At 37.3% G+C, this 22,920-nt stretch overlaps 1 protein-coding gene across 1 annotated transcript in view; it reads right to left on the minus strand.

Annotated features, from left to right (window-relative positions):
- The window catches only part of LOC136876500 (tetratricopeptide repeat protein 39C), a 130,738-nt gene that overhangs the window by 13,035 nt on the left and 94,783 nt on the right, over nt 1-22,920 (minus strand). Inside the window, exons 8-9 of the mRNA XM_067150513.2 lie at nt 20,730-20,928; nt 7,498-7,752 (exon numbers count right to left, since the gene is read on the minus strand). Of these exons, the coding sequence (XP_067006614.2) occupies nt 7,498-7,752; nt 20,730-20,928 (454 nt within the window). The remainder of the gene's footprint in view (nt 1-7,497; nt 7,753-20,729; nt 20,929-22,920) is intronic.

Raw genomic sequence — 22,920 nt, forward strand, 5'->3', positions numbered from 1 at the left:
AAGGGGGGGGGGGGTTAAAGGGGCTGCAGCCCCAGGCCCCTGTGCCAAAGGGCTCGAGCCCTTACCCAAACGTAAAATTGTATATAAAGGCCTGCTGCCCCACCTTTGTGCATGTATATGAATATTTACGCTCGCAAAATATCGAACGTGCACTCTTCCTTCCTTCTTATCACCTGTCTGCATTAGTATTTCATCACTGCTAGAATCACTTACCGTCCGGAGACATGAATCCTCGCTACTTACGCACTGTAATTATTGCAAAGGTTATTGATGACGAAACTGGCAGCTTGCGAGTATGGGCAGAGGGGGAAGGGGGGAAGAGCTCTAAGAAGTGAGCGGGAGGGTACAGGGGAAGCACAGTGGAATGCGCATGCTATACTATATCTTTGCATCAAGATTATTGAACGATTCGTAAATTCCAACTGTAATGTTCTTGCAAAATGGATAGAAAATATCCTAGTGGTGCCAAAAAACATTAATTAAAAGAACAACATTTGAAAGAAATTGAAAAGTTGCCGAAAATATCAACATTTTTTTGACAGGAAGTTTACAAGTGCATCGACGACTGAAGAGACTGTTACTGGTGAAATGGAATCTTCTACAGGTAAGCGAATATTGTAATATCTAAGTCTGCTGTTTTAAGAGAGATTAGGTCTTTACAGAACTGAAAAGCACGAGCATTAGGAAGATGGTTTTAGGAACAATGAAAGGGAATCCTAATGTGTATTTTAAACTTCAGTCACATTGTATGGAATACTCGGAGTCGTAAATAATAAATTGCCGATCTCGTTGGTGTAGTGGTAGCAATAATGACTGCCACCCCCGAAGACCCAGGTACCTTCCCCGGCACTGCCTGGGGGAAGGGGGGCTTGGTTACGAAGAAGGGGCCCCACATTTTTAAATAGCCCAGGGCCCCCAAACACCTTAATCCAGCACTGACTGTTCCCCATTTCTATCATAAATCATTACGCTGAAAATTGTAGACAACATTGTTGTGTTATTCAAACAGTTACTGATACTTTCATTGTTGATATTTTCATTTTTGAAAGATGCTATTCATTGAGTTCTGGTTCAGTTGTGGGATGGCGACCACGGGGTCCATAGCCAAGTCCTGACATTGCTTCCACTTACTTGTATCAGGCTCCTCACTTTCATCTATCCTATCCAATCCCCCTTGGTCAACTCTTGTTCTTTTCTGACCCCAACAGTATTAGGTGTCGAGGCCTAGGGAGTATTTCATTTTCATGCCCTTCATGGCCCTTGTCTTTCTTTGGCTGACACCTTCATTTTTCCAAGTGTCGGACCCCTTCAATTTTTTCCCCCTTCTTCTCTGTTTGATTAGTATTAATAGAGGATAGTTCCCAGTTGTACTTCATCAATACCACCATCACCACCAGCTGCCTTTACGATGTCATCCATCACCATTATGAATGTAACAGCACACTCCCTTGTTTTAGCCCATTGTCAATTCCAAACCATTCTGATCTGCCCACTGTTGTCTTCACACAGCTGCAACAGTTATCATATACTGCTTTTATCATTGTTATTAGTTCCTTGCCAATGTTCCTGTGTGTCAGGCTTTCCCAAACTTTTATTCTGGGGATGCTGTTGTATGCCTTTTCTAAGTCTATAAATGTCATTACCATAACCTACCCATATTCCCAACTCTTTTCTATGATCTGTCTCAAAATTAAAATGGGTTCCACTGCAGACCTTCCACTTCTGAATCTAAATTGTCCCTCTTGTAACTGATTTTCCACCTATTCTCCAATTCTTTTTTCCAATATCCTGTCCATTATCTTGGCATCATGGGAACAGATGATTCCTTGGTAGTAACCAAACATCTTTTTATCTCCTTTCTTGAGTATTGGTATTATAACTGCCTTTTCCCAATCCTTGGGCTCTTTATTCTGTCTCCATGCACACTTGAGTATTCTATACATCCATTGGAGTATCGCTGGTCCTGCAGCCTTGAACATTTCTATGGCTACTTCATCTACCAGGTGTATGCATAAGTCTTTTCTGGTTTCACTAAGAGACGGCGCCAGCGAACAGTACGCAGCATATGAATTCGACACATGTCAGTTTGTTCACCTGACATTAACCCACCAACGCACACAAGTTGAGTCCGTCAAACACTAGCGTCTGTGTTGTATCATTCAGTGATCATGTTGACTTTTGTGTCTGAAAAAGAACTGCATTGCTTTTCTTATTTAATCAAAAGAAAAAAGGCTGTGAAAAGTCATTGTTCACTGCTAGAAACATATAGTGAACACACTCAATCAATTTGAACATGTGATCATAAGTTATGATTTTCATTTCCGTGATGAGAAATAACTTATATAATGGGAATTAATTGATTAATTTACTTCAACAACAATAAGAGTTGACAGTTTCAACAACAAAGCAGATGTTATATAACAACGAAGGATGTCCCCCCAACCCCTCAGCTAATCGTTTTAACTGCAAGCATCGGCACTTCGCAATACCGTCAAGTTTAATACATGTTTTTACCATCCACTAACGTTTCAACTAAGAATATCTGAACATTTTAACATATCTCTTTTATACCCACTGTAATAAATAAGAACCTCACAGTATTCTGCAACTTCATGTTTTTACACATTTCCTAAAGCTCTGTTCAACAGTGTACAAACGCATTGCAATTATCTGTGACCTAGATCCAAGAACTTTCTGTAAATAGTAATGTGTTTTTTTGTCATATGTGTCTGCAGTTATCTGTGACCTGATTCCAAGAACTTTCTGTAAATAGTAATATGTTTTATGATCATATGTATTTTACGTTAACCATTGTAAATGTATTTAAGGCAGTTTTCATGTTGATTGTTATTAGGATCCTTTGATTTACTTATTTATCGCAAACTGATGATGATTCCAAGGGAATCAAAACCAGTTTTCGCTCAATAAATAATCATGTTTTATACACTGTGTTGATTGGTGGAACATCCCTCAGTTAATTCCCATTAGAACATGTGAGATACAGTTTTGACAATTTGAATGTGCTGATTTCAATGCGAAAGATAATGCGCTCTGGTAGACCACAAAAGTGCGAAGACGAGCAATTGCAGGCGTTACTGGATGATGACCCAACTCAAACTCAACACTATAACCAACAAATGATTAATTTAAATCACACATTGATCGAAAGACGTCCGGAATGGGCCAGAAGACATGGTAAAGTGATCTGTTGTACGACAGTGCACCATCTCACACAGCAAAACCAGTGAAAGACACCTTGAAATCGCTTGGATGGGACATCCTTCCACACCCGCCGTACTCCCCCGATCTTGCGCCATCGGACTATCACCTCTTCGCATCAATGGAGCATGCGCTCACAGAGCAGCACTTCAGCAATTTCCAGAAAGTTGGAAACTTGCTCGACAAATGGTTTGCCACTAAAGACAAGCAGTTTTTCAGGCATAGTATTCATAACTTACCTGAAAGATGGGCGAAGTGTTTAGAAGCTGATGGCCAATATTTTGAATAAAAATTACGTGTTTCCTTTACACATAAAAAAAATGGCAAAAACTTATGCCTACACCTGGTATTCCCACAGATTTTCCCATTTTCATCTTTTTATCTGCCCATTCCACCTCTGTCATTGTAATGTCTGATTCCTTCTCTGTTACTTCTTCTATTCCTGCTGCCTGGATACCCTAATCAAATGTCAAGTTACTCACATTCAGCAGTTCAATGAAATATTCTTTCCATCTGTTCATTATCTCTTCTGGTTTTGACAGTATTATTCTTTCTTTATTATTCACAAACCCTGAGATCTAAAGTTTCTTATCACATGGGTGACGGGCCCCGAGAAATCTCGTAGTACGCTCGCCAGCGGTAGGTGACGGGCCCCGAGAAATCTCGGTTTTATTCACGACATTGTTTTCGGTCTTCCTGTGACATCTCTTGACCATATATTGAACTATTTCGGACTTGCATATTGAGTAGAATAAATCGTAGATGTGTATCTGCCACTTTTCTTTTATTCACAGCATCTTTTATTCTTTGATTTAGTTTCGAAATGTCGACTTTCTTTCTGCCGGTTCAGTCAATGACAAGATGGAGCATCCGCGGAATACGGTGTTAGCTGACGATATTTTAGAAGAATTATATGCCGATAATCATTCAAATGGATATAGTGATAATGAATTAGTGGAAACTGAATGTGAGAGTGATAGTGGAAGTGATATTCAAGCCTCTACACGCCGTAATTTACCTAGTGTGCTTATTTATTCAAGTGTTTCTGACGACGACAACGATGTAAACATTAATGATGTGTTAGGAATTGACGCTGAAGATGCTTTTGTAAAGGCAAATCCATTACTACTAGGGGCATTGGTGAATACTCATACCAACTTTAAAGATAAAATCTTGACTGGTTTAATATTTATGTACATTTTTATAATCAAGTGCACCCTAGTATGCTTAGTAGAAAATGTCCGGTCCACAGGGTATGTGACAAGTTCAAGCATCTGGTCAGCAATGTGTTAAAATTCCAAATAATATATTTTTCTTCCCACAATTGAAATCTTCTTTTACTTCGTGGGTGAATGTTTCCCAACTTTTCTTTAGTTACTACATTTTTGCAAACTCTTTTTGCTTCCTTGTATTTCCCTCTACTCTCTGCAATCTTTTCTGTTTTCCATTCCTTCCAAGTTTTTTCTTTTCCTTTCTTTTTTTTTTTTTTTTTGCTATTTGTTTTACGTCGCACCGACACAGATATGTCTTATGGCGACAATGGGATAGGAAAGGTCTAGGAAGTGGAAGGAAGCAGCCGTGGCCTTAATTAAGGTACAGCCCCGGCATTTGCCTGGTGTGAAAATGGGAAACCACGGGAAACCATCTTCAGGGCTGCCGACAGTGGGGCTCGAACCCACTATCTCCCGATTACTGGATACTGGCCGCACTTAAACGACTTCAGTTATCGAGCTTGGTTTTCTTTTCCTTTACTTTATCTTTCATGCTATCATTCCACCATGTTGTTTGCTTCTTTCTTACCTTTCCTGATGTTCTGCCACATGTTTTCTCTGCACATCTTACAAATGCACTCTTAAAATTATTCCACTCCTGTTCAACATGACTAATATCTGTCCTTGATATCAGTTTTTGTAATTTTTTCCTAAACTCTTTCTGAACCTCCTTTTCCTTCAGTCTCCAGACCCTAATCTTTCTTTCTCTCTTTTCTTGTAGTTTTGACCTTGCTTACTTTTCACTGTGCTATCGCTGCTCTATGACCACCCCCAAAGGCTTCCTCAGGCATAACTGTAACATCCATAGCTGTCTTCAAATACAGCAGATAGGCTCACTTCTTCTAAATCCCAGTTCTTCCACATCCATTCCTTCTCAGCCCCCGACTTATCAGCTATCAGTTGAACTGCTTCAATTCCGGACTTAAATAAAGTTGGATACGTCTGGAGCATGTAGTCACATGTAGTCAAATTGGCCATAATGGCTCCACAAGCAGTAGACCTTCACTTGACCTCATGGAAGTGCATGTGTTGGATGACGACAACTTTTTCCTAAGCCTCATAGCCTTTATGCTTTAATGAAAGAAGTAACGAGCATGAATGGAGGTTGTGGTTCATATTTACTCCACATCCCCCATAGTGAATATAATGAGAAAATAGAAATTCAAAAATATTGAAAGAGAAATGGAGGAAGCACAGTCTTTTACTGATCACGCTCTACCATTGCATTGTTTGAGCAACATTGGTTGTTGGTCAAGTAACAGGACTTCATAATACATTGTTCATTAACCCCTCAGCGCCGACCTCTATACGTGGTATAGACCCTCTTTTCTTCCGTAGCCGCTGACCTCTATACGTGGTATAGACCCATACATGGTTTCACATTTACGGCTATAGCGCTAAGAGTTTTGGAGTTACTGATATGCAAATTGTTTTGTTTCCAAGAAGACATTTTCGGGTTTATCAGTGTTGTAAATAAGAATTGAAAAATCGTTATAGTGTAGTTGTTTTTGCAAGGATAATTATTTGTCAAATAAGTCTGAGCACTAATCTCTTGCTTTTCTTAAAGTCTGTTTGGTTCATTCTTTCCCACAGAATAAAATAAGGAAATGATGATCTGAGAAGTTTGTCTTTTCGTGTGATGTTCTTTGCTCTATTTGTACATTGGGAGTGCGGTTTATTTATTATATTTGTCTTTATTTCTCAGCTTGTAATATTTTCGTAACTCTCCACGAGCGCTCTGTGTAGGCATCAGTTAGTGCTGCTTTCTGTCATACGATACGAGAACCAGTTGTTCATGGTATATATCTCGTTTGAAAGACATTGTCTCGACCTTTTATCTGAAATATGTATCGAGTTGGTTTGTTTCGTCATAAATGTTATTCCCCTCATTCAGTTTCGTCCTGTTGCTTTCGATCTCGCTGCAGCTTCATCAGTCCGTGTGACGCGCCGTGCTCAGCCGTGGTTTGACTGACAGTAACGTGCTTGAAATATTGTATGATTCAGATGAAAGTTTAGTCGGAAGTAGTAGTGACAGTATAAGCAGGAGTGATAATGAAATAGATGATGTAGCAGTGGCAAATGATGAGAGTGATGATGAGGAGGAAACAGTACTTGGAAATTTCGTGTAAGAGACTCTAGATAATTATACAGGTCAAAGAGAAGTTTTCAATGGTGAATTCTGATTGCTAAATTCTCTAATAATACTCACACAGGTCACAGAGACAAATATTGAGCAATTACCTTATCGGGTTCAGTTGGAGAAAGGTTTGTTTACAAAATACGCTCGGGAGGGAGGGGAACGAAATATTCAAGGCCGGCGCGCATCAGATAATACAGTTCCAAGGTTGCAGGAAAGATATTTTATCAGGAAATTAGCACCCAAGAGTTGGAAATCCAAACCTCAGAGACATTGTATCCTGTGTTCAAAACACGGCGAAAAGAAGACGACAGTGTACTGCTGCCAGGAGTGTGACTTGAGTCCCTGTCTCAACGAGTGCTTCGAACTCTATCACTAAATTACTAAGGAAATGTGAAACAATTATGTAATTATCTTCATGTACATAGTTCTGTCATAAGGAATTTCAAATTTCGTGAAAATTGGGCTACTGTTATACTTGCAGTAACGCTTTAAGTGAATCGATGTATTCCAGTCGCGCGTAGTTGAAATCTCATCCGGCCGTGGGGTAGGAAGCTATTTAAGTGGCTGCGACGCTGAGGGGTTAATAGTAATTCTACATTTTCACTTGTTCTTAGGATTTCCTATGCATCTGTTGAGGTTTAGAGATGTTGAATAAATCTCTTTTGAAGTTTAGAGTGAAGAATTTCAATCACAGAAGTTTGAAAGCTGGTATAAGTATAAGAAAAAATTGCAGCAACGCCATTATTTGAACTACTAAAGTACAGGATTTTATAATCTGGTTTACTAAGTTAAGAAAGCTTAAATCTGAGAAAATTTCACATTCAATCTGTCTGCATATACCTTTCAATACATGAAAAATGAACTTACCCTCCAACAGATGATTGATATCCTCAACAGAACAGGACGGCAACGCATTCCACAGGAACAATAATTCAAATGCTAGAAGGCGACAATAAGCTTTATCAAATATAGCACTCCTTTGTCCACCCATAAAACAACTTGTTCGGCGTAGAATGAATGCCTCTAGCTGGGTGCTACGTTGCTGAGATGCAGCTGAAAGGTTAGGCACTTCTTGTATTAATCTGACTGCCAAATCCAAGTTTCCATCAGCTCCAGTACAAACTAAAACAAGCATACAATTTGTTGTGTTAGATACAATTTAAAAGTAATAAACTTCATTGTTAGGTTCCGTATTGAGTTGAGACTATGCTTAAAGTAAATACAAAATTTTAATATTCCACCTACTCAATACTAAAAAATCATGTGATGTTTTTACAAAAACATTACAATGACATTAAAAGGTACTAGTTTCGGTCCACTGTGGACCATCATCAGCCTAGCCAAATTACAACAGTAAAAGACATAGTGATAAAAATAGTATGGAGAAATGAGAGGATCTAAAAGGATGGGATGGTGGTGGAATGACAGATAAAAGTGAAAAAAACGTATTTGCGAATAATGATAAAAGTAACAGAAGTGTTCACAATGACAAGTAAAATCTTGTGAAGTCACAGTAAAAACTCTTGATGAGATAGTCAGGTTGGCAGTTGCTCCTCTGTTGCACGATTGACATATATAACTACGTATATGCTTCTAGAAAGTTGTAGATGTAAGTTCCACTTTTGCGTAGAGGGAAGAATTGTCCAATGAGACTAGCACCAGATTAAAATTGACAAAGTTGAACCTGTTCTATGGTGGAATTAAAGGCTTTCTGTGTTGAACAGAAGTCTCAGATCAATCGGGACCCCAATGAACCTGGGGAAAGAAGATAGTATTAACGCGGGTAATCGAATGGAGAACAAGCGAGGCACCGGAAAATATAAACGATGACTCACCTTGCGCTGCGTGGAACAAACTTGCTGGATTGAATGCAACTTACGGAGTGAGCATGGCGCGGAGTAGATCAGCAGGAAAGGGGGTAGGTGAATACGGAGGGGAGGAATGACGTAAGTGGTGGAGGGTGGGAGGGATGGGAAGGTTCAAGGCGGGGTGGACGGGAGAGGAAGTGAAGGTGTTTGTACTGTCGGGGGACCCTTAATGGACTTAAAGAAAGAATTTTGAACGACCGATTTGTTTTTTCTGTAATAAGTAATGAAAAGGTCAAATAAAATATTGGGTTTCTCAGTTATTTCGTTAAGGTTATAGTTGGCATTAAAGTATTGATCTAAATGAATGTAAAAGTTCTCTATTATATTGAGTAGAGGTCCTTTCTTAGCTATTTTGAGAATGTCCATGTCTGTTTCAATATTCGTGAATTTGTGATTATAGTCGACCATATGTTGGCCGATAGCTGAAAATTTGTTGTATCTGACTGCATTGAAATGTTCTAAATATCTAATGTTGAAGCTCCGGCCGGTTTGCCCCACATAAGAAATATTAGAGCATGTATTACATTTAATCCTGTAGACGCCTGATTTTGTGTACCTATTTATTTTATTAACACGTGATGTGTTATGTAAGATTTGTGTGTTGTTGTTGTTGGTTTTAAAGGCTATTTTCATACCTTTTTTCTTTAAAACGTTGGTGATCTTGTGGATTCCATTGACGTAAGTGAAGATGGAAAGAGAGTCATGTTTAGGTGGTTCTTTTTTAAGTGTGGTTTTGGGGCGAAATTTATGTTTGTTAATGATGTTTTCTATGAAATGGCTATTGAAGCCATTGAATCTGGCGATGTAGCGGATAGTATTCAATTCGGTATGAAGATCATTTTTATTCATGGGAACGTTGAATGCTCTATGTACAAGACTGCTATATGTTGCTTTTTTGTGGGGGAGGGGGTGAGCTGAGTCTTGTCGGATTGTGACGGCCGATTGGGTGGGCTTTCTGTAGATCTTGTAGGTTAGAGATTCCTGTTGTCTGGTGATTGTAATATCCAGAAAATTGATTTTTTGATCTACTTCTGACTCCAATGTGAATTTAATATGCGGATCGATGTTATTAAGTGTTTGGAGTGTGGTGTGAGCATCTTCCAAGTTCTCGTTGATAACTACTAGGACATCGTCGACGTACCTAGCCCAAAGGAGAATATTGTCGAATTTATTGTCGATTTTAGTGTTCTCGAGAAAGTCCAGATAGATTTCTGCAAGAATGCCTGATGCAGGTGAACCCATTGCCAGACCGTTTTGTTGATAGATGGTATCATTAAACGTAAAAAAGTTGTTATTTACGACTAATTTCAACAATGTGATGAAATCTTGAATTTCCAATTTACTCAAATGACTGTTTTTGTATAAGTTACTTTTGATGATGGGAATTAATTTAGAAATTGGAATGCTTGGGTACATGTTTACGATATCAAAGGAGTGAAGTGAGTAATGAGGTTGTATGTTAAATTTATTAAGTTTGTCTATTAATTCAAAGGTATTTCTAACCGATTTATTGGATGAAAAACGGTAATTTTTGCTTAGGAACTTTTGAATAAAATGTGCGGTTTTATATAAAGGGCTCGGTCTAAAATTGATGATTGGTCGAATGGGAGCACCTGCCTTATGAATTTTTGGAAGAGCTCTGGCCGTAGGAAGTCCAGGGTTCATACTTATAAGCTGGCTTTTTTCATGTTCAGTAAGTAGGAAGGAGGAGTTTTTTAAGGTTTGTTTAAGGAGTCTTTGGACTTTTTGTGTGGGGTCTTTTTTAATTATGGAAAAGGAACTATCTTTAAAGAAATCTGATGTTTTACTGATATATTCATTCTTATCAATGATTACGGTCGTGTTGCCTTTATCGGCCTTGGTCACGATTAGGTCGTTGTCCTTAATTTTTTTGTTTAGGGTGTGCAGGAGCTTCAGATCGGTTAGTACATTCCTGTTATTAGAATTGGCAGGAAAATTAGGTGAATTATTGCGAAAAAGGATGTTATTAAGTTTCTTTTTGATGTCATATCTTAATTCATCTTGTGTGTCTAAAGGCGTTTTAGAGATAGCTAATTCCGATTCTGTTATCATTGTAATAAGTGAATTGGTTGTGTTCAAATCGGGCCAGTTATGTTTGGGTCCCTTGGCTAAAATTCCTTCTTCATTTGGATTTGGACAACTTTCTAGAAGCATATACGTAGTTATATATGTCAATCGTGCAACAGAGGAGCAACTGCCAACCTGACTATCTCATCAAGAGTTTTTACTGTGACTTCACAAGATTTTACTTGTCATTGTGAACACTTCTGTTACTTTTATCATTATTCGCAAATACGTTTTTTTCACTTTTATCTGTCATTCCACCACCATCCCATCCTTTTAGATCCTCTCATTTCTCCATACTATTTTTATCACTATGTCTTTTACTGTTGTAATTTGGCTAGGCTGATGATGGTCCACAGTGGACCGAAACTAGTACCTTTTAATGTCATTGTAATGTTTTTGTAAAAACATCACATGATTTTTTAGTATTGAGTAGGTGGAATATTAAAATTTTGTATTTACTTTAAGCATAGTCTCAACTCAATACGGAACCTAACAATGAAGTTTATTACTTTTAATGATGACGCTAACCAAGCTAAACACAAAGCCTTTCAATATCTAGGCATTAAGTTGAAAATAGCCAAATTAGGCAAAGACATAGATTTTCTCAAACAGTGCATTCGGTTTGATTTAACGCCAAATTTCTTAAGACACAACAAAAAGAAACATCGTATCACGTCACAAACTTCCAAAACTCAAACTAAGACCAATAAAATTTGGTTGAAAGATGAAATCAAGTTTCTTTATAGGAAAAAATTATTCCTTAACCTCAAACTATACGAGTCTCACCTTGCGGCAACAAAATTGTTATCTAAAGCGCATTGGACAATCTTCTTCCAATCAGTTGAAGATAAATTATTTATAGACTTAACCAAGAAACAACATATTTTGGATAATAAATTGGAGAAATTAAAGAGATCCAAATCGCAAGATTATCAAATTAGACGCAATAGTAGACCAGCAGACGACCGTAACCATTTTCATCCACCCGTAATTAACCTATCCAATACTCCCCTAAATCCAAATGAAGAAGGAATTTTAGCCAAGGGACCCAAACATAACTGGCCCGATTTGAACACAACCAATTCACTTATTACAATGATAACAGAATCGGAATTAGCTATCTCTAAAACGCCTTTAGACACACAAGATGAATTAAGATATGACATCAAAAAGAAACTTAATAACATCCTTTTTCGCAATAATTCACCTAATTTTCCCGCCAATTCTAATAACAGGAATGTACTAACCGATCTGAAGCTCCTGCACACCCTAAACAAAAAAATTAAGGACAACAACCTAATCGTGACCAAGGCCGATAAAGGCAACATGACCGTAATCATTGATAAGAATGAATATATCAGTAAAACATCAGATTTCTTTAAAGATAGTTCCTTTTCCATAATTAAAAAAGACCCCACACAAAAAGTCCAAAGACTCCTTAAACAAACCTTAAAAATCTCCTCCTTCCTACTTACTGAACATGAAAAAAGCCAGCTTATAAGTATGAACCCTAGACTTCCTACGGCCAGAGCTCTTCCAAAAATTCATAAGGCAGGTGCTCCCATTCGACCAATCATCAATTTTAGACCGAGCCCTTTATATAAAACCGCACAATTTATTCAAAAGTTCCTAAGCAAAAATTACCGTTTTTCATCCAATAAATCGGTTAGAAATACCTTTGAATTAATAGACAAACTTAATAAATTTAACATACAACCTCATTACTCACTTCACTCCTTTGATATCGTAAACATGTACCCAAGCATTCCAATTTCTAAATTAATTCCCATCATCAAAAGTAACTTATACAAAAACAGTCATTTGAGTAAATTGGAAATTCAAGATTTCATCACATTGTTGAAATTAGTCGTAAATAACAACTTTTTTACGTTTAATGATACCATCTATCAACAAAACGGTCTGGCAATGGGTTCACCTGCATCAGGCATTCTTGCAGAAATCTATCTGGACTTTCTCGAGAACACTAAAATCGACAATAAATTCGACAATATTCTCCTTTGGGCTAGGTACGTCGACGATGTCCTAGTAGTTATCAACGAGAACTTGGAAGATGCTCACACCACACTCCAAACACTTAATAACATCGATCCGCATATTAAATTCACATTGGAGTCAGAAGTAGATCAAAAAATCAATTTTCTGGATATTACAATCACCAGACAACAGGAATCTCTAACCTACAAGATCTACAGAAAGCCCACCCAATCGGCCGTCACAATCCGACAAGACTCAGCTCACCCCCTCCCCCACAAAAAAGCAACATATAGCAGTCTTGTACATAGAGCATTCAACGTTCCCATGAATAAAAATGATCTTCATACCGAATTGAATACTATCCGCTACATTGCCAGATTCAATGGCTTCAATAGCCATTTCATAGAAAACATCATTAACAAACATAAATTTCGCCCCAAAACCACACTTAAAAAAGAACCACCTAAACATGACTCTCTTTCCATCTTCACTTACGTCAATGGAATCCACAAGATCACCAACGTTTTAAAGAAAAAAGGTATGAAAATAGCCTTTAAAACCAACAACAACAACACACAAATCTTACATAACACATCACGTGTTAATAAAATAAATAGGTACACAAAATCAGGCGTCTACAGGATTAAATGTAATACATGCTCTAATATTTCTTATGTGGGGCAAACCGGCCGGAGCTTCAACATTAGATATTTAGAACATTTCAATGCAGTCAGATACAACAAATTTTCAGCTATCGGCCAACATATGGTCGACTATAATCACAAATTCACGAATATTGAAACAGACATGGACATTCTCAAAATAGCTAAGAAAGGACCTCTACTCAATATAATAGAGAACTTTTACATTCATTTAGATCAATACTTTAATGCCAACTATAACCTTAACGAAATAACTGAGAAACCCAATATTTTATTTGACCTTTTCATTACTTATTACAGAAAAAACAAATCGGTCATTCAAAATTCTTTCTTTAAGTCCATTAAGGGTCCCCCGACAGTACAAACACCTTCACTTCCTCTCCCGTCCACCCCGCCTTGAACCTTCCCATCCCTCCCACCCTCCACCACTTACGTCATTCCTCCCCTCCGTATTCACCTACCCCCTTTCCTGCTGATCTACTCCGCGCCATGCTCACTCCGTAAGTTGCATTCAATCCAGCAAGTTTGTTCCACGCAGCGCAAGGTGAGTCATCGTTTATATTTTCCGGTGCCTCGCTTGTTCTCCATTCGATTACCCGCGTTAATACTATCTTCTTTCCCCAGGTTCATTGGGGTCCCGATTGATCTGAGACTTCTGTTCAACACAGAAAGCCTTTAATTCCACCATAGAACAGGTTCAACTTTGTCAATTTTAATCTGGTGCTAGTCTCATTGGACAATTCTTCCCTCTACGCAAAAGTGGAACTTACATCTACAACTTTCTAGAAGCATGTACGTAGTTATATATGTCAATCGTGCAACAGAGGAGCAACTGCCAAACTGACTATCTCATCAAGAGTTTTTACTGTGACTTCACAAGATTTTACTTGTCATTGTGAACACTTCTGTTACTTTTATCATTATTCGCAAATACGTTTTTTTCACTTTTATCTGTCATTCCACCACCATCCCATCCTTTTAGATCCTCTCATTTCTCCATACTATTTTTATCACTATGTCTTTTACTGTTGTAATTTGGCTAGGCTGATGATGGTCCACAGTGGACCGAAACTAGTACCTTTTAATGTCATTGTAATGTTTTTGTAAAAACATCACATGATTTTTTAGTATTGAGTAGGTGGAATATTAAAATTTTGTATTTACTTTAAGCATAGTGTTAGATACAAACTGTACCGTGAAACAATGCACTTCACAGAAAGTGACAGACCGGCTGATTCTATCCTATTATTACAAGTCATTAACCTCATTTTTGGTCCGTATTGATGACAGTGATTACATACAATTTACAAAATATTTGTTTAATGTTAACCTAGTCAATACTTACAATACCACATTTTGTGATTAAATAATTATAAAAATAGAAAGATCGTGAACATGTTTTGCCCTTTTAATGGGCATCATCAGCACAATGGATAACCTTAAAACAAATAATTACAATTAAAACTGTTTACAATTATTGGTCATATAAAATTGGAATGAGACGTTGTGATGTTAAAAGTTATTTTCAATATCATGATTAAAAAGTTTGACGTGAATGTTACAAACACAAGTTAAAACTATTGTAGTACAATTTTACAATATTGTCTAAAATATATATATTTATATTGGCGAGAAGTTTTTTAATCGGCATTCGTCTGGAATTGAAATGGATCCTCTTCTTTTAACTTTTTGGTGAAAGTCAATATTATTGTCGTGTTAACCACCAAGTAGATTTGAAGAATAAAATATGTACAAAAGATACGTTCCTATTGTAGAAAATTAGATCAGGAATGAACATTTGGTGTTTCTTCTTGAGTTAAATTGGTTAAAACACATTCAGGTGAGAATACGTTAAAATGGAATATACGTTGAAAAATTTTCTGATGTACTAGTTGAAATATTTATCACTATATCACTAGTCTTTCCATTTGTTGTGTAAATCTCAATGGTTAGAATGTTGATAAACTGCAAAGAAATATAAAAACGCATTTAATGTGCATGTATAAATAATGGATGTGTTTGTATAGCGTTATGGGTTACGTAAAAATGGTTACTTACTCGAATGCCGTAGAGTGTCTATCTTGTTCTGTTATTAGCGTTAGTCTGACTGGCGTTCCTGCTACGCGTATTGTAAGGGTGTGGCGAAGGGAGGGGGACGGGTTGAGGGAGGGAAGAATTGGACATAGTAATACATATTGGTATCGGTACGGGAGGGGGATTATTCGGAGGGGGAATTGTAGGTTTAGTATTCGGGGGGGTAGATGGAGTTGTTGAATTGGCAACTTTTAATATATGCAGAATTTTCTTTTGATTTGGGATAACTGTTTTCAATAACTTAGGTATTAATGTGTATAAAGAACTCTTAATCTCCGTGTTATCATTAAGGTTGCGGTCTTTATTAAATGTTTTATCCAGATAAATATAAATATTTTCTAATTCATTTAGTAGTTTTCCCTTGTTAGTATTCCTTATTATTGTCAGATCTTTTTCTATTGATCGCAAAAACAGGCATCTTTTTACAGCCTAATATATCGAGCCTTAAGAATCCCCTTATCTCCCGTAAATTTGAGATCTGAATTAAATTACACAAGAAATCTTGCAGTAACCAATGGATACAAAATTGAAATGATAAACTGTCTGATATATAAAATAAAAAACAAGCTATCCACTAACCTCAAACCAGATAGGCCCAACAGAAATAAACATGCCGTTTTCACATATAATAGCCCAACTATTCACCAAATTAATAATACCTCCAACAAGTATAATATAAACGTAGCTTACAGAACAACCAATACTACACAGAACATATTTTTTAATTATAATACAATAAATAATAATAATAACAGCAAATATTTAAGTTCAGGAGTATACAGGTTGACATGTTCGCAGTGTAGTTATTCATACGTTGGCCAGACTGGGCGAAGTTTTATTACAAGATATATGGAACATTTCAATGCCGACAAACATAACAAATATTCCACTATGAGTACACACATGAAGGAAACGGGCCACCATTTTACCTCAATAGAAAAAGATCTGACAATAATAAGGAATACTAACAAGGGAAAACTACTAAATGAATTAGAAAATATTTATATTTATCTGGATAAAACATTTAATAAAGACCGCAACCTTAATGATGGCACGGAGATTAAGAGTTCTTTATACACATTAATACCTAAGTTATTGAAAACAGTTATCCCAAATCAAAAGAAAATTCTGCATATATTAAAAGTTGCCAATTCAACAACTCCATCTACCCCCGGAATACTAAACCTACAATTCCTCCTCTGAATAATCCCCCTCCTGTACTGATACCAATATGTATTACTCCGCCCAATTCTTCTCTCCCTCAACCCGTCCCCCTCCCTCCGCCACACCCTTACAATACGTGTAGCAGGAACGCCAGTCAGACTAACGCTAATAACAGAACAAGATAAACACTCTACGGCATCCGAGTAAGTATCCATTTTTACGTAACCTATAACACTATACAAACACATCCATTATTTATACATACACATTAAATGCGTTTTTATATTTCTTTGCAGTTTATCAACATTCTAACCATTGAGATTTACACAACAAATGGGAAGACTACTGATATAGTGATAAATATTTCAACTAGTACACCGGAAAATTTTTCAACGTATATTCCATTTTAACATATTCTCACCTGAATGTGTTTTAACCAATTTAACTCAAGAAGAAACACCAAATGTTCATTCCTGATCTAATTTTCTACAACAGGAACATATCTTTTGTACATATTTTATTCTTCAAATCTACTTGGTGGTTAACACGACAATAATATTGACTTTCACCAAAAAGTTAAAAGAAGAGGATCCATTTCAATTCCAGACGAAAGCCGATTAAAAAACTTCTCGCCAATATAAATATATATATTTTTAGACAATATTGTAAAATTGTACTACAATAGTTTTAACTTGTGTTTGTAACATTCACGTCGAACTTTTTAATCATGATATTGAAAATAACTTTTAACATCACAACGTCTCATTCCAATTTTATATGACCAATAATTGTAAACAGTCTTAATTATAATTATTTGTTTTAAGGTTATCCATTGTGCTGATGATGCCCATTAAAAGGGTGAAATATGTTCACGATCTTTCTATTTTTTATAATTATTTAACCACAAAATGTGGTATTGTAAGTATTGACTAGGTTAACATTAAAGAAATATTTTGTAAATTGTATGATTCTATCCTTCCACCACTCCTTTTCAAATACACTAGTGTCCAAAAGTTAAGCATAATCACTAAGCGAGGCCATACCGCCTCACAGGATTGTGAGACGGATTGCTAAACAAATGGAAGCTGACACACACACCATATGTCACACAACTTGTCCAAAAAAACAGTGTATGAAAGGTTCTGATAGCTAAGGTACACATTGACAACAACTAACAAAACTTGGCAATGTCTTCCACAACAAAATATGCTGTTAATAGGGTGTATGGTTACCCCTAACAGCCACACATGTTTCACAGCAACGTGGTATGCTCTCTATCAGATGGTCCAAGAGCTCTTGTGGCAGTCAATCCAATTCCTCCGAAAGGGCAATGAGAAGGTCTTGGAGGCTCCTTGGTGGACGCTGACAGGATGCAATTCACCTCCCCAATGCATCCCAGGCATGTTCTATAGGATTCAGATTAGCAGACATTGCTGGCCAGTCCATGCGATGTCTTCCCCAGCCAGAAATTCATCCACCAGAACAGCGTGGTGTGGTCGGACATTATCGTCCATTAAGAGGAAGTCTGGACCAACCGCACCTCTGAAGAGTCGAACATGTGGTCTCAGTACCTCATCCCTGTATCTCCGAGCGTTAACAGTGTTCCTCGGACCACCCATGAAGCTGTGCAGGTCCGTATGGCCATTCAACATGATGCCGACCCACACCATGATGCCACCACCACCATACTGATCCCGTTCCACGATGTTCCTGTGGTTGTATCGGCTACCCGGTTCTCTCCAGATTAATGTGCGATGGGAATTGTTCTGCAAACTGAAGCGGGATTCATCTGTGAAGAGCACATGCCTCCATTCATTCATGGTCCAGTTTCGATGTTGACGGCTCCACAGTAAACGGGCCTGTCTCTGTGCTGGAGTGAGTGGGACGCACACCGCTGGATGTCGGGCAAACAGCCCTGCTGTTCTGAGCCTCCGGTACACAGTTTGCCAGGAAACAGCAACCCCTGAGATGGCTGCAAGCTCCGCCGACAATTGTCTTGCAGGTGCACTCTGATTTCGTCGGGTGGTTAAGGCCAGATATTAGTCCTGCTGTGGGGTGGTTACCCTTGGTCGACCTGGTACTGAGCTACGACTAACATCTCCTGTGTCCCGAAATTGTCTCCAAAGCCTGTAAGTGACACTTTGTGGCACATTCAAGGATAGAGCGACTTTGGTCTGTGTCTGGCCTGCTTTCAGGCGGCTCAGTATTCTACCCTGCAAAACGGGGTCCGAATGGCGTCATTGTGCCATTATGTTGTCACGTTCACCATAAAGTTACACTCCACACACTATAACAGGGCAAACACGACTGAGGGAATATGGGGCGCAGGCTCTGGCTGTGTTTACCTTGCGGTTATGCTGCTAGTCAAAGCAGGGAACACTCCTTTCCTATACAGAGCGAACCCGTAAGGTTGGTAGGTGCATATGCCAAGCAATTTGCGGTCTATTTCCTGTTGCCCTGCTTACTCATAACTTTGCTTAACTCTTGGACACTAGTGTACCTCTTCCACATCTCCCACTCTTCTTCCCATATCTACCTTAACCCTTCTGAGCGGGAGCATTTAAAAATCTAGCTTTCACTGGATGCGGGAGGAGCTTCCACTGGCATTTAAGAGCTAATATACCTGGGCACCAAACTGTTTTATGATACCATATCTCTGTTCACTTAACGTATCCACAAAGACGCACACGAGATGCTGTCAGTTAGTACAATTATTTATTTATTTATATCTATTTACAAATTAAACTCACACATAACCTTAATCACTGCTTTCACAAACAAAACACTCACATCACAAAACCGCCATTTTAAAAAATGCCAATTGCTGCACATGGAGATTACAACCTTGAAACACAGTTGAAACAGTTGACTACTGACTGCCTACATCGGCATGTCAGTTAACCACTACACGTGTTCATCAGTGAAACTCCTGCTAAACAATAACTCATCATTACCATCAAGACCACCTCTTTATGTATGTGCCTCGCCAGGTTTCTAGAAAGGTACATTACAAAATATACCTTCTCGAAAATTTGAGAGTGCCTAATATGTAGATTATAATGTACAGAATATTCTCCATTGTTCTCGTCTACCTATACAATTTTGGAAGTTATAGTGTGTTTAACAATTATGAATTATATATACAGGTAAGAATAAATTATAATATTAATTTACAGGTATTTAAATTAACTGAACTCATATAAATATTTATGTACAGCTCATGTTTCATGACATGACCTCACAAACAGCACGATCATAGCGTATGTAAATATGATGTAATAATAATACTAAATGGATGTAACACTTCATAGCTATACATACAAGTAATAATAATAATAATAATAATAATAATAATAATAATAATAATAATAATAATAATAATAATAATAATTCAAGCTCGATAATTTACCCATGGGTGAGAGAATATTGGTTTCAAATTATATCTGTTTATCACACTTGCGTCAAATTTCCAAGTACCGGTAATTTTGATTATATTGAAAACTGCTTTTTGGTCCACCATATATAGTGTGTTTAGTCTCGTTGTCGTTAAAGTGAAGTAATTTTCATATGGATTCAAATTTGTCTAAAGATATGAATCAAATAAAAGGCATGACAATGGCACAATTTTTTGCGAAGTACGACCTAAAATTTAGTTTCTGTACTGTTACCATCAACATGAAGAGAGCTAAGGTAACATACGTCTCATTTTCATTGACTGGAATCAATTCCCTTACCCTAAATGAAATGGAAATAACATTCCTCGGGACTTTATGTACCACTAAGTGTAGTGATTAGTCTCTGTTACAATCAGCAGGACAAGTTCAAGTGAAAAGAACGTTTGAAAGACTTTATTGGTTACACAACATTTAGAGTTAAACCCTGGGGTGAAAAGACCTCACAAAATATTTATTTCTTACATAACTATCCATTCATCCCAGTATAAATTACACTCAGCACTACCACATCTAGCACGAATAGTGTTGGAAACAATAAAAAAGTTCATGTTCATGTTATTGTTACGATTAGGTTTCATTTTTATCTTTCATTATATCACAGCTATTTATTTAATAATGCAGGCCAATGTCTTATTTATTATGTTCAGAAAATTGCACAAATCATTTAGTTAAGTCAGTCTGGCCTGATTCTAATGAGCCATGTGGTAGGGGGAAAAAAAAAAAGGACACTCACTTCTTCCTAAATATGGTAAACAAATATATTTGTATTTTACCTGCAGCCAGATATGTGTAGAAACTTTTTGACCATCGAGACCTGATTTTGAGTTGCAGGAAACAATGGTGAGCTTTTTCCCAGTCCAGCTGTATGAGGTGACACCAGCCCACTTCATGCAGACACAAGAGTTGGATCTCTCTCTGAGGGGACTTCACAACTGCCGCTTGATATGCTTCTAAAGCAGAACTGATATTAGACTGGGGAAAGAAAAAAAAAAGTTATTATAACATCACTGTAAAAAATGAAAGAGAATAATTTACATTGTTTGGAGGAAGTTTAAGATTCATGAAAGAGAGACAAAACAATTGGTTAATCAGTAATTTACTGTAGTTTACAAAATGAACTTTCAACCTATTATGTTGTGTTCCTTACATATAGTACATGTTGAAGATATATTAAGTACAGAACAAAAGTGGCCAACCGAACATGAGTGGGATCCGAACCCACAACCTCCTGATTTTGTGTTGGTTGTTCTACCAATTGAGCTATGGTGCCCTAGGTCATATTTGTTCTGTTGGAAAAGATCTAAGCTACAGTTCTGGCACTACTGCCATCACACTATAGAGTGTACAATGTGGTTGTGAAAATTCAGTGTTCAGTAGTTAGTTTGTTCTGTTCCTAGCTCTCTAGACTAAGGCTAAGCTGAATAAATACTGGATACTATCTCACAATATTCCTAACTTTAAAAAGTTTCAGTTTACATCATCATACTGAAGTCAGTACAAATATGGATGTTCTCCATTTTATTTCTCCTAAGTCAATTCCTATATGCAATATTTAAATCCCCATTAGTTCAGTCTACAAGTACTCAAAGGTTTTCACAAGTTTATTGTCTCCAACTGTTATTATTTATTTCCCCCCATTCCTTCCTTTTGTTATCACCAGTGATTTGATTTTCTGTATATTGATTTATTCTTTCCAGGTACTGCACCAAGTTGTTCTTGGATCTAGCTCTCATCCTTTCCCCAAATCACAAAATCATCAGAAAATAGCAAAAATGGACTGTTCACTATACAGTGAAGCTAAAAGCATAGTTGAAGGGCTAAAGGGCCCAGAAAGATTTCAAATTGTGAGTCTTGGATAACTCTATCAAACTAAAGAAACAAATTTCAAAACTCAATTATGGCCTAAATGCAGTTCCGGAAAAGCAGCCTAAAATTGCTTGTTTCTTTACTTTTCTTTTTGATTAAAATCCTAGCCAAATGAACTTATTTACATAATTCTTTCTGTAATGTATTCCTTTATGCAATATCCTTAGGATTTTTTAAATTTTTTTAAATGTCCACACTGAACGTAGTTATAAGAGCTTAAGTGAAACACTGCATTGATTCATATCAACGCTCATAGTGGTGCTTAAGTGAAACATTGCACTGACTCACATTAGCGTTCGTAGTGGTAGAAAAAGGCAAACTGCTAATCTAATCGACTGGATAACGTTGATTAAAAAAGGATTGTCATTTTTAGGAATAGATAAAGAATATATTCTCATACTTGATAATATTTTATTTACCTAAAATTCGTAGCTCATATCCCTAGGATATGAGTTGCTTGCCTGAAGGGCTATAACTCTGGAATTTTTATTTGTCTACATATTGGAGCACTTGTTGCCATTTCTTTAAAGATGTACTTTTGCATCTATCTTTCAGTACAGGCCAGAGCAAAATGTAGTTTCCATCAAAATCTAGGTTCATTTATGGCTGTGACAGTTTGGAAGGTACCACGGTATGGTGATGCTGAATAATGACATTCAGTGCATCTGAGTGTTATGAAAGATGCTACACATAGGGCCTGTTGTGCTGCAATAGCACTACTGACACAGTGAAGAAAGCAATGGCATACTATCTCACTCCTCATCATGCCTTGTACGCCTCATTATGACCCTGCCATTGGTTTCTGTGATTTCTCTATTACTGCATAACCTTTGGTGGTACTTTCTGAGGATCCATACAGCCTTCAAGTTGATGACTTGGACAGTTGTATTGGAAGCACGATCCAATCTAGCAACACCTTCTGAGTAGCTTCATTTTCAAGATGCTTAGACAGCCAACATTTTATACAACAGACTGGTCAGAATGAACAACGGTGTGATAAATCTCTGATTTGAGACTTAAGTTGCAGGTGATATCTGTTGTGTATTCCAATTCATCTAGGCTACATTGATCCCTGTGTGGACCTCTTTAAGAAGTCAT

The sequence above is a fragment of the Anabrus simplex genome, chromosome 6 (genome assembly GCF_040414725.1).
Source record: "Anabrus simplex isolate iqAnaSimp1 chromosome 6, ASM4041472v1, whole genome shotgun sequence".
NCBI lineage: Eukaryota > Metazoa > Arthropoda > Insecta > Orthoptera > Tettigoniidae > Anabrus > Anabrus simplex.